Below are 12,725 nucleotides of genomic sequence, written 5' to 3' on the forward strand. Positions count from 1 at the left end.
GTAGCCGTGTTAGTTTGGATCTGTAGCAGCAACGAAGGGTCCTGTGGCACCTTATAGACTAACAGAAAAGTTTAGAGCATGAGCTTTCGTGAGTTAACTCACTTCTTCAGATGCTGGTCCTGGAAATTTCCAGGACCAGCATCTGAAGAAGTGAGTTAACTCACAAAAGCTCATGCTCTAAACTTTTCTGTTAGTCTATAAGGTGCCACAGGACCCTTCGCTGCCGCTATGTAAGTATTGTAAGTTCCATTTTACAGATGGGAAACACAAGCATCAATTCTGTGATCTGACCAAGGTCACACCACAAGTCAATAGTGGAGCCAGAAACTGAACCCAAGAACTGCTGATACCCAGTCCTTAATTTATCCTCAAAACACATATTCATTACAGAGGTGTCCTATGATAATATCATGAGGTGTATCAGAAATTAGCTGTATAAATCTTGATCCTGCAAAAGAAACTAAAAAGGGATGCCCATGTTCTGGTCTCAGCTGCCTTTCTCAGCACAAATCTCATCATAACGTTCTGCAGAACTCAGATTGCGCAGTGGGCTAATCATCACCAACCAGGACAGTGAGCACCATACTTTTTCTTTCCTGCTATCTTCCTGCAAGACTTTCCCATCTGTCAGTCTTCCAGTCACATTAGAACTAGGAGTAGTCTTTATCAGTAAATGGTGGTGAATGTCAAATTCATTTTACATACACAGGCCAACTGGAAATATTTCCATCTGATGATGATCTAAATTTACATATAAAGTAAAACATTTTAGAACTCAGATGTTATTTTAAGAATATTTTCTTTACATATTTTGATATGTGATGTTGACAACTTTTGTTTTAACTTTTTAAAATATAGTCTACTGTAATTAAGTTATTGTATGATCCCCCATAACGTCCTGCAACTTTCAAAATTTAAATTAATGCAAATTAGGGGGGAGAAATTCTTAAAACATGTAATTCTGATCAGTTGAGAAAATTTAAAGCTATACCTATAAATAGAACATTTAACAATAAACACTGATATTATCCATCAAAACTATGAAAAAATAAGACTAATTCTACCAAGCCAAACTCCCCCTCACCCCACAGAATGATTGTAACAGTAATTTCTAAATAATAAAAACTTCATTTTAAAACATCCACCATCTGTGAAATATGTATATATTTTAAAATATTTACCTGTCTAGTTCTAGCTTTGAAGAACAATAGCCTCCTCCCATGGGAAGAGTGAGCTGGGTTGCATAATAAGGGTCACAAGTATAAATATCATAAGATTTCATGGAGCTTCTCCCAAATTCTTCTCTTGTGGGCAGGGGTACCCCTTGATGGAAAATTCAGCAGGATGGATCCACAAACTTGCAAATCCCAGATCAGTGGGCCTGACCAACTTTGCATCCTCAGCACTCTCAGGATGCCTGCTGGCCTGTTCCGCGGGGAAGTGGGGGGCATATACAATGAGCAAGGAATTATGTGTGCACACAGGCAGTGGGGCAGGGGAGGTGGTAATACTATAACTAGGGTGGATTTTAGGGCCAACACTGCAGGGGACTGTGAGCTGTACCCAAAAGTGCAGCAGTAGAAGGAGGGGCATCAAGAGGCAGCAGCAGCAGCAAAGAGGGGAAGGAAGAGATGACACTAGGCAGGAGGCAGTGAGGCCTGGAGCAATATGAGGCTCCAAGCACTGAGTATGTGGACTCAGGGTGATAAGGGCCTCAAGGCATGGAGTATGGAGGCACTTGAAGAGACATAGGCCTCACCTGGGGTGACATGGGACTCCAGGGACTGAGTTCAAGGGCCTGTGGAGACATGGGACTCCAGGCAATGAGTACGGGGGCACCTGAGGCAACGTGGGGCTCCAGACAGTGAATACCAAGCCCCAGGGAAACAGCGGGCTCCGAGCAGTAAGCACAAGGAGTACTTAGGGAGACATGGGGCTCTGGACAATGAGCACAGGCACCCGGGAGGACAGGGGGCTCCAGGAAGTGAACACTGGGGGGACACGGGGGTCCAGGAAGTGAGCACGGCCGGCACCTGGGGAGACGTGGGGTTCTGGGGGCACTAGGCTTGAAGCTTCAGGCACTGCATACAAGCCCCCCAGGGAGACAGGAGGGCTCTGGGCAGTAAGTAGCGGGAGCCTGAGGAGCTCGGGAGGGGGGTTGGGCAGTGAGTATGTGGGGCTCGAGGAGAGGGGCAGCTCCATGCAGCGAGTACGGCAGGTGCGGGGAGACAGGGGGCGCCTCCGGGCAGCGGGCATGAGGGGAAATGGGGGGCTCCGGGCAGGGAAGCAGCAATGAGGGACAGGCAGAGTCGCTTCCTTCTCCAGCTGCAAGCTCGCCGCTCTCGCTTCGGCCCAGGCCCTCCCCCCGGCCTGGCTCCGGCTGCGTGTCACCGCCACGGCGTCCATCTCTGCCTCTGGCCTGCCCGGGAGCGGGCTGGTGCCTCCGCACGCTCTTGGCGCCCCGGCGGCGCACGGAATGTGCTTCTGCCAAATCTCCCCCAGCTTTACCCTCCGACAGACTCCGCTTTGCTTCCGCAGACGCCGATTCCACCGGCCCTCGGCATCCTCGCCAGTGGAAAAGCGCGTGTGGTGTCGAGGAGATGATGCCTTCCCTGAGCTGTCCCCTACAGGAACCCGCTTTTTAACACCTGGACAAATAACGCGGCTCGTGGCGAATGTGCTGCTCCCGCGTGAGGCGGGCGGAGCGGGGCCTGGTGGGAGGGGTAAGTAGGGCAAGGGGCTGGCCCGGGGGAGTCAAGGTGCAGGACCGACTGCAGACAGCGCGAAGTGGAGGCCCTCCGGCCTCAGCGGCAGCCGAGCCCAGCCATGGCCCTGCTCAGAGGTAAGGCGCTGGCCCCAAACTCACCCTTCGCTGCCCCCTATCCCCGCTCCATGGATTCCGCCCAGCGAGCCGGGCTCGGCCTGACGACGTGTCGCGGGACCTCCGCAGCCCGCCCCCAGCGCTGTGCTTCGCCCTCCTGCGTGGCCCTGGCGCCGCAGCCCTCTCGGGACGCCGGGTTTCTGTCCTTGCCTCCCTTCTGAGCTGCACTACGTGGGATCCACCCACCCCCCACGCCCACCCGTGTTCCCACGGAGCGGAGTCGTGAGCGATATTCCCTGTCGTCTCTTCCTGCCTTGTGCGCTACCCGTAACACAAAACCTCGCCAGGCCTGCTCTGCCCATCAGCTGGGCAGCGTTTGAATCTCTCCTCGGCAGTGTATGGCGGGGCTGGGGAACTGTTTTCGAGTGCGAGGCCACTGACCCGTGCAGAGATCGGTGGGCGGGGGGGAACACCCCTCACTGATGTGGTTGATCCCTGACTGTACGGGGAGGGGGACACGACAGTGCCATGGAGTCTGGGCATGAGGGAGGGTGCAGAAGCAGACTGGGAATTTGGGGTCTGGTGGGGAGAGAGGGTGCAGGAGCAGGCTGGGGACAGGTGATCTGGGCAACCGTGGGGTGCAGGAGCGGGCTGGGAGTCGGCGATCGGGGCCAGACTCAGGTGCAGGAGCAAGCTGAGGGTAGGGGATCCAGGAGGGAGGATGGTGTAGGAGAGGAGTGAGGGTTTGCGCAGAAGGGGCAATGCAGGAGCAGGCGGGGGGGGTGTACGTGGGAAGAAGGGTGCATATGAGTTTGGGGTGAGGGTTCTGGAAGGGAGGCTGTGGGTGGGGGGACTCTGGTGGGGCAGGAGCAGTCAAGGGGCAGAGGGTCTGGGCAACAGGGATTCAGCTTATCTGCTCACCCGAATGCTCTGATTGGAATTCCAGCCAGTAGGAGCTCTGGTATGAAGCCTCTGGGCAGCACTGCCAAGGCCGCCTGCTGCTCCTCCTCCCCTCCCAGCTGGAGGTTGGGGGGAAACAGTAGCAGAGCCCAGAACTGCTTCTTGCTCCCCTGGCTTGCCTGATCCAGCCCCCAAGGCTTGGGGCTCCAGACCCAGCCCCCCAACCAAGGGCCAGATGCTACAGAGGAGAGCCTCGAGCTTGGGGGTCTGGATCTAGACAAAATCCGGATCATGTGATGGGGTTTCCTGACTTATAGGGAACACTGGTTCATGCGTGTCTGAAATCTGCAGGCTAAGCCTTTATCTTAAGGGGCTCTTAGCTGCAGTGTTTGGTCTGTGGTGCCAGTCATTGCCAGCAAAATTATATGTAAGTTTGATAGAACTCATTTTTCGTTTTGTTTATAATTTCAGTGGATAATATTTGTTTATTTTTAAGCTTGCTTTTAAAATTTTATTAATTTAAATGTTCACTGTTGCAGGAAATTAACTGGGTCAAATAATAATGGCAGATTTTGAATTTCAAAAAGCTAAAACTTTAGGTGCATTAAAACTTACGTTGTCAACATCACATGTCATAATATACAAAATAAATAACATTAAGTCTAACTCCAATGATTTCTCAATCAGGATTTTTCTTACTTTGCCTAGTTGTAGGTTTTGATTATTTTTATTATTGTTTTCCTCAGTTTTTGTGTGCATGGTGAAATCAATATCTATCAACATTTACTTACAAAAAAAAAATCAAATCCTTCCAAGGCTAGCTGTAGGTTTGTATAGTGTGACAGTGAATGGAAAACAGACTAACAGCAAACCTGAAAGGGTAGGTAGGAAGAAAAGATTAAAAGATCATGAAATAAATAGTTGTGTTGAAAGAAGCCTTCATTACACATGAATCTGGTTGCTCGGTCTTTTGTAATTTATTTAAAATTACTACCCAAGAATAGTTGCATTTAATTGATGAGCTGAATGGCACAAGAATAAGGCACCAAATGCAGAATCCATGAAAGTAGCAGAGTCCATCCTTTCAAGTTAGTCTGCAAAACACTTTGGGATCTTTCAAGATGAAGTGTATTATGTACAGGTAAGATATCACTGTTTTTAAATAAAACTCCACAATGAGAGAGAGTGAGAGAGAGTGTGTGTGTGTGTGTTTAAAAAAATAAAGTTCTCTCTGCTCACCTCCCAGCAATAAAAAAACCATACCCAGTTTTCTTTAGCTGACATAATACTGATTTTTTTTTACTTCCTGCTTCTGTGATTTGCCCCCTTACTACCATCTCACATCTGTGGTGCAAAAAGTGACTTCTTCAAAACCTGTGTTCCATCTAATTAACTAATATTAGGTCTATTGAATGCTGCATTCATTAGCAGCCCAGAAGCTGTCATTGGTTTCCTAATCTGCTTAGCCTCTGGTTTGCTAGAGCATAGAAATCTCAGATAAAATTTTAATCTTCTGTCTTCTTGCAGTCAGTTTATAGCTGGCTGACTTTGTCTAGGACTCTCTTAGTGAACTATCTAATCTAAAATGCCCTGTTTTCATTACAGCTTTTAGTTAAAAATAGTTGGAGATGAACAAGAGGGCTTAGCCCAGTGAGCCCCAAAAGGCAGTATTCTAAGTTCATCATCTTGGAGGATGTTTTAAAAAATTTCCAGTTCATTTTCAAGGGTGCTTTGGGTCACCAATCTGAAGCATTCTGATAGCACATGCCAGCTAGTCCATCAGCTCTGAAAACCCTGGAAGGCAATTGTCCTGTTTTAGCTCTCCACAGATTTGGGGTATTTTTACATTGCAGTTGTATTTTCTCAGTATCCCTTAACAAACAATAACAACAAAAGACCCAGTGTGCTATATTAGTTCCAGCGCTTCCATTTATCACAGCAAAAATTTTGTCATTAGTCATGTTTCTGTTAACTTAATCTACTTCCAGAGATTAACTAAGGCACAGGTGAAGTGTGCTGGTCTTCTTTGTTACCACTTTACTGTCTAGAGAAAAGAACGGGGGGAAATGTGGAGATTGAACAAAATATTTTGTAGTGTTAAGATCTCCATATTTAATTCTTTGACTATCTCTTTGGTACTGATGAATCCATGACTTAGAAAATCCTGCTGACCAAAGTTGTCATTAAAACCCTATATCATAGTCCAGGACCAGCATCATAGTAAAATCCCAGCATCCTTCCACTTGTGAGCAATTAAGATTAACGGCTCTGCTCTTCACCAAGATGTTGCCTGAGAATGTGATGGTACCTCGGTATTGGGGGTGGGGGGGGTGGCAGCCAGGTAGGAACTAAGAGCCAGGTGGATAGAATGCAAAGAGCCGTGTGTTCTCTCTCTCTCTCAGTATATATGTACATATACTAAAGATCTATATAGATATATTTCTGCAACCCCCACATAACTTGAATTTTCCTGCAGGTCAAGGGGAGAAGGGAACCAGGCTGCAGCTACCTTGGGCTTGCAGGAGCCAGGAAACTGACCAGCTCAGCAGGGCTGGTCAGTTTCCTGGCTCCCAGAGTGGCAGGGAGCTGGGAACCAGGGGGCAGCCAGGGTCCCGGCTGGAGAGAGGGCAAACTGAGCAGGGCAGCAGCCTTGGTCCATTTCCTGGCTCCAGCCAGTGGAGGGGATCTGTGAACAAGGGGCAGCCCGGCTCCCAGCTCCCCTTCACTCCTTGGAGCTAGGACACGAACTAGGGCTGCTGCCTTGTTCAGTTTCCCGGCTCTGCAAGCCAAGGGGAGCTGGGAGCTGGGCTGCTGCCTGGTTCCCAGCTTCCCACCACTCTGGGGGCCAGGAAACTGAAACTGCTCCTGTCAGGGATGGCAGCCTGACTCACAGCTCCTGCCCCGCACAGAAAACTGCTCCTGTCAGGGGCTGCTGTTGCGTTAATCTGAGCAACACGCAATTGTATCTTGAAGGTTTTCTGTAAAAATAAATATATGTGGCTCAGTGCCTTCCTGCCCCCCCCCCCGCCATCTCAATGCCAGTGACTCATGGGAGCAGCAGACAGCATTCACAGTGCGCAGCTCTGAGGTGGAGCCACGTTTAATGATTCAAAGAGTTTCAAGCGGCTCAAGATACATGGGTTGGCCACTCCTGCTCTAACTTTTTAATCAGCCTCTCACTAGTAGGCGTTCTTTCATATCCTTATTGAACCTGTGTAACTGTCTTCAATAAAATCATAATGTTTTATGTTTCTCAAATGGGATCCAACCAAAAAGGAGGCTGGAAAACTATTGCAGAGTGATTGCACCCTTTTGTAGAGAGATGGGTGCCCAGATCTGAAGGCACTATCATCGGCAGCAGCAGCAGTACAGAACTGAGTATGGCCTAGTGTGGAGAGGTTCTTGCTTTTTTTAGGGGTGGCTATCACAGCCCAAAATATTTTCAAAGGGGGTCCCAGGAAATAAAAGTTTGAGAACTCCCAATTTAATTTTCTGTTAAGAGTAATGGGTGTTCTCAATTAAGGGTGGATTATATGTGAGATCGATGAGTTCAAAAACTTTTATTTACTTATATTATTCTTCAGGACAGGCAATGTCTTTTTCCTTTTTCCTTGGAGCCAGAAGAAGCTATTCTGGACACCAAAATACAAGTGTAGACATGTTGCCCGTGGGGATCTTCCAGAAAAAAACCTCCTTCTGGAAGCCCCCTCTTCCTCAAATTTTAGTGCTCAAAGTTTGGGCATGTGTAGAAACGGCCTATGTGTTTGTGTAGTGCTCAGTGTCTTGGGATTATGCTCTACTCCAGGGGCGAGCGAACTTTTTGCATTGGGCCCCACCTTTTTTTCCCACAATTATCAAGGACCCCTCAACACCCCTGGAAGCGAGTGGAGGTAAGCGGGAAGTGATGCACTGTGCTCCTATTGTGGGGGTGGCAGAGACTGGAGGAGCCAGCAGAGTCTTCAGGAGAGGGAAGCCGATTGTGCAGCTCCCCTTATGAAATTTCATGCCTCCCAAACAAAGCACAGGGTGAACAGCTGCTCCTGCCTTTTGTAGGGAAGGGACTGTCCGGCATCCCTCATACATTCCCCCAGGCACAAATGGGGCTTACCTACTGCCTTGGCCTCTACACACCCCTTCCACACACACCCCCACATCCAGGCCCAGCGCTTGCACCTGCACTCCCTGGCATCTGCATGGCATTCAGAGAAGGCCAGGCAAAGTTGACTGCATAGTTCAAAGCTCCCTACCTGGGCTGGGGGTATCAGCTATGGGGGCAGGGTGGGGTGGAGAAAGGCAGGAGTGGAGTAGTGCAGCTCACTTACCCATGGTTTGCTCTCCTCCCTCACTGCCTCCAGAGCAAGTCATGGGCTGCTCAGCAGCAGCCTTTTGATGCCCTCTGCCTGGCTTCTCCAGTCAGCCTGGTGTGGCTGCAGGCAGCAAGGTTAGGTTTCACATGGAGCAAGAGCTGAATCTGCTCGCACATGGCCTGCCAGCTCTGCATGTAGGGAAGGAAGGGGAAGGGCTGGGCAGGCAGGAGCCAGCAGAGGCCATGGGGTGGGGACAAATCCCTCTGTGCCCCCACTACTGAAATTTCACGCTCTGCACTTTGCGCACCCTTGCTCTACTCTATGAGTTGGCCCCCTAGGTCCAGAATATAAATAAAAATACTCATTATGCTTTAGCTTTGTGCCTGGCTAATAGCATAACTGTAGCCCAGATTTTAGTTAGGCCAATCAACCCATCCTCTTTTGGTAATGATTGAAGTAGCTGTCCTCATAGAATTCTGAAAGTTCAGATGATATCAGCCACATTCTTCCAGCTATAGAGAGTAAGTTTGGGGAGATGGGAATTTCTCTTGACTAATTTATTCTGTCCTCCTCAACAAGGATTGAGGATATTCCGTTTGTTCTGCTGAGTGGGATCAGTCTGTAGCCAGCTCTGCTTGTCCAAGCATAATTGATGTTGATCAGTTGACAACAGCAAATGGGACAAATGCTTACTTTTGCCAAAATCAGGACAGCTGGTACAGGGCTTAAAAAAGGGACTGTCATGGCCAAAATCCCTACTGATTCAAGATCCTCATTCTCCGTTGTTGGCACAAGTTTTTTTCCAGGAGTTCTGATGGCTCCTTAACTTTGAGAGATATTCATAGCATAGGGTATAGGTAAAGAGTCCTTCTATGCAAAGTTATACATGGGGGTTTTTGTTTGTGTGTTAGGTGGGGATTTCAGTAAACCTATGGTTTACGTCAGTCAGCTGTTTCCTTTCCCAAAAAATGACTCCTGGATGTTTCATTATGGCCATAACTGAAAGTGATACATGGGGGGCAGGGTCATCTGCTTCTCAACAAGATGTATAAAGCATTCCCGAACAGTGAAGGATCTGAGGCCAATCAACCCGTCCTGTTCTGGTAATGATTTCACTAACTGTCCTCATTGTAGAAATCTGAAAGCTCAGATGACATCAGCCACATATTTCAGCTAGAGAGAGTAAATTTTGGGGGATGGGAGTTCTTCTGTGAGATACGAGATTTAATTTAGAGAGTCAAGAGGCTCTTGACTAATTTTATCTTCTCTGGATTCTTGCTTATTTGATAGAAATAAAGTCTCTGTGTAGTTTTTATCGGGTCTGTTAATAAACTCGCAAGCTTAAATTCAAACAAACCTATCACTAAGGCTAACTCCTATAAACACTTCCTAAAATAAGTAAAATGTGATTAATAAACTTATCTAATCAAGGTCACAATTGGAATCCAATCAGTGGGTTAATAATGACACTGAAATAAATTACCAATTAGATATGTTAAACTATTACTCCTAAGACCCTAAAAATGCCATTGTCCTTTAGTTCCAAATCCCCTTTTATAGAAACTTGCCTCTGGTAAAGAAAGCAATGGAAGTGGTTGAAATGTTAAGGTCAAAATCAATGTAGTTTACTTGTTTGGTTTAAAATAAACTAAGTATCCAAAGGGTAGCCTAGATAGTCTGTATGCCCCAAAACAACAGAGAGTCACGTGGCACCTTAAAGATTAACGGATTTATTCGGGCATGAGCTTTTGTGGGCAAAAATCCAGGCTACAACTACACTTTAAGGAAGATTGATGCTGCCGAAGTCAGTGTTCAGAGTTCAGTTTAACGTGCCTGGTAGGGACATGCTGAATCAAACTCACAGAACACCTGCACTGGTGCCACTGTTCCTTCACGTCATTAGGAGTAAGAGAAGTCAACAGGAGCGAATGCTCCTGTCAACCTCCTGCAATAGAGCTGGTGTAGAAGCCTGAATTAAGGTGCCTCAACTCCAGCTGTGTAGCTAGCATAGCTGGAGTTGTGTACCTTAATTCAGCCTTCCACTTTAGCGTAGGATTACACTGACCTTGTCAGATGCAAGACGAAAGTAAACCGAGACATCCACCGGAAGTTCCTGCGTGTTTCATATCTATCCTGTTTGCTTCCCCCCAGTTCCCAGGCAGAATACGTTATTTGTAGTTCAGTAGTAAACAACAGTTCTTAGTTTGTAGCTGACACATCTTACTAAACCAGGGAAACAGTCAAATACATTTAGAAGGACTTGTTTAGGGATTTATTATTGGCATCTTTGCAAACATGAACTTTCACCAATGGTCATATGACATCATTTGTCAGTATTACATAGATTTTCCAGGCATTTAGGTTGGGGAGGCTGACATGGCCTGTCATAGTCAGTGTTAGTTACTTCTGTGAGACCAGTCCTGAAAAGTAGAAATGTCATGAGGAACCACAAGATTTGCATAGGCCTTTAGGTGCCTAATTCCCTTTGAAACCTAACGCTCCTTTTGAATCCTGTCACAATACTTAGGTCTCAAAGTCCCCTTTGGTTTCCCATTTTGGAATCCCACCCAATGCCAATCTTGACTTTTGAAATTCTAGCGTTCTCTGCCTCATGACACCACTCATGAGGTCTTCCAAGCAAATCCGGTTTAGATATTTCGGTCCCCAACAATGCATCCAGTCCTCATCAGGGTGGGTATGCTTGAGCTGTGATCAATTCAGAAAGTTCCCTTTAAGCAGCTGTTCTGTTGCAATATCTCTCGCTACAACTGCAAGCATTGTGGGCTCCAGTATAAAACAGTGGGACAAATAGAAGGTGGTTCTATATAGTTTGGGGTCCAGTGCTAGATGGTACATGTCTCTGGTAGAAAGCCTTAAGATATTCATGAGGATAAATACTAGCCTAATGAGAAAATCTTTTTTCCACACTACCGCATCTTCACACATCCTCTTAAAGTTTCTTGTAATACGTTCAGCTGCCTTATGGCAAGTGTCACATCACCCTTCACCAGACAAGAAATTGAGGAAGTAGCTATGGGAAAAAGTTTGCTCCTAGGCTCTTTTCACCTAGAAGCCCAGGGTTTGTTTTTATAGCTAAACTATATAAGTTCCATTTTTCTATAGAAAATTACCGTTAGGCTGTTTCTTCACTGTACGTGGGAATGTATGAGATGCACACACCTGCAATAAGATGAGCTTTATTGTGAATTTGTTTCTCTCAGAAACCACGAACTTCAGATGTTGGAATTACTTTTTCTCAGTAAACGTCTTCAAAAGTTAAAAGTGAGGTAACTTAAAATAATTGTGCAAAGAAGCTACCTTTTATGTTCCATGGTCTAAGCCAACAACTTTTAGTGATGGCAATTAAAAATAAATGTACCCAGTATTCTATAGTTGTCCATGCTGGGGCTTTCTTGAACATTCTTCTGGAGTATCTGGTACTGACCATTGTGAGAAGTAAGACATTAGGCTAGATGGAGCACTGGACTGATCTGATGTGACAATTTCTGTCTCTTGCACCTTCAGGGTCCCTCTTTTCCTTCTGAAAAAAACTCCTTAGCTTCTCTGCCTGACTAATCCTTCCACACATACAGTAAGGTCTCAGAGTACATGAACTCAGAGTACACAACCCTGCTCTTACACAACTGACCCCGATTCCTATAGTAAACCCTTTAGCACAATTTCCAGTTGTGCTTAACTCGCTCCCTCTGCCCTATGTCAACCCCCCTCAGCTTCACACGGACCTGGCTTAGGCCCCTCCCACCCAGCTCTGCTCACCACACGCGCATAGCTCCAGCTCATGCCCCCCCTCACCCTGGTTTAAACTGCCCACACTGGTTCAAACCACTCGCACGCAGTCCCGGTTCCATCCTCCTGGCCCGGTTTAAACCATGCACGTGCAGGTCTGGTTCAAGCCCCTTGACCCCCACCCCACCTCCCCCCACCCAGCATGGCTCCTGTTCAACACCCTACCCCCGGTTCAACCCCCCTGCCTGCTCACTGCCTGTGCCTGGCTGTGGCTCTGGCTCCGGCTCAACCCTTCCAACTCCCCGCCACGGCCCAGCTCACCACCCAAACAGGGCTCCAGCTCATCACCCCCCTGCACAGCTCCAGCTCAGCTCCACCCCTCACCCCCCCTGCAGCCTTAACCCACCCCAGGCTCAGCTCACCTCGCCCACCTCCCATGGTCCCAACCCACCACCAGGCTTCACCCTCCCCAACTGCCCTGTCACCCCAGGACTTACCTTTCTGCTGCTTCCCTGGCTGCAGAACGTAGGCTTTGCTGAGGAAAAACCCGGACTACTTATGCAAAATCTGGGTTATGCGAGGGTACGCGGAACGGAACTCTCGTGTACTCTGAGACCTTACTGTACATCTCTTCTGAAATAATGTTCCAAGCTGTCTGGTCTATCTTGAATTATAAGGTGCTCAAGATATGGGGGGACCATATTTTTCTTTGCTTGAAAAATCACGACACTAGACAGTTATTGATTTTCTTACTAAGCCTCTGGGTGATACATTCCAGTGGTTTTCAACCTACTGTCCTTGGACCCCTGGCATCCACACCTCCATTTGAATGTTTTTAGACTTCTGCAAATGAAAAAAGTTTGAGATCTATTGATATGATTCACCTCTCGTATTTACCTGAACCATCCTTTATTGTCCATTCGTCTTCCTTTTCCTCACAGATTGGAGCC

The 12,725-nt window shown here is 47.4% G+C and overlaps 1 protein-coding gene and 1 non-coding gene across 2 annotated transcripts in view; one reads left to right on the forward strand and one right to left on the reverse strand.

The window, feature by feature from the left end:
• Window positions 1-482: 482 nt before the first annotated feature.
• Window positions 483-568, reverse strand: LOC142013959 (small Cajal body-specific RNA 18). Its single transcript, XR_012645834.1, has one exon.
• A 2,113-nt stretch (window positions 569-2,681) lies between these two features.
• Window positions 2,682-12,725, forward strand: part of ACAA2 (acetyl-CoA acyltransferase 2) — a 28,257-nt gene continuing 18,213 nt past the window's right edge. The window contains exon 1 of the mRNA XM_074995789.1: window positions 2,682-2,842. Within this exon, the coding sequence (XP_074851890.1) occupies window positions 2,827-2,842 (16 nt within the window). The 5' untranslated portion in view covers window positions 2,682-2,826. The remainder of the gene's footprint in view (window positions 2,843-12,725) is intronic.

This window comes from Carettochelys insculpta, chromosome 5, assembly GCF_033958435.1.
Source record: "Carettochelys insculpta isolate YL-2023 chromosome 5, ASM3395843v1, whole genome shotgun sequence".
Lineage (NCBI taxonomy): Eukaryota > Metazoa > Chordata > Testudines > Carettochelyidae > Carettochelys > Carettochelys insculpta.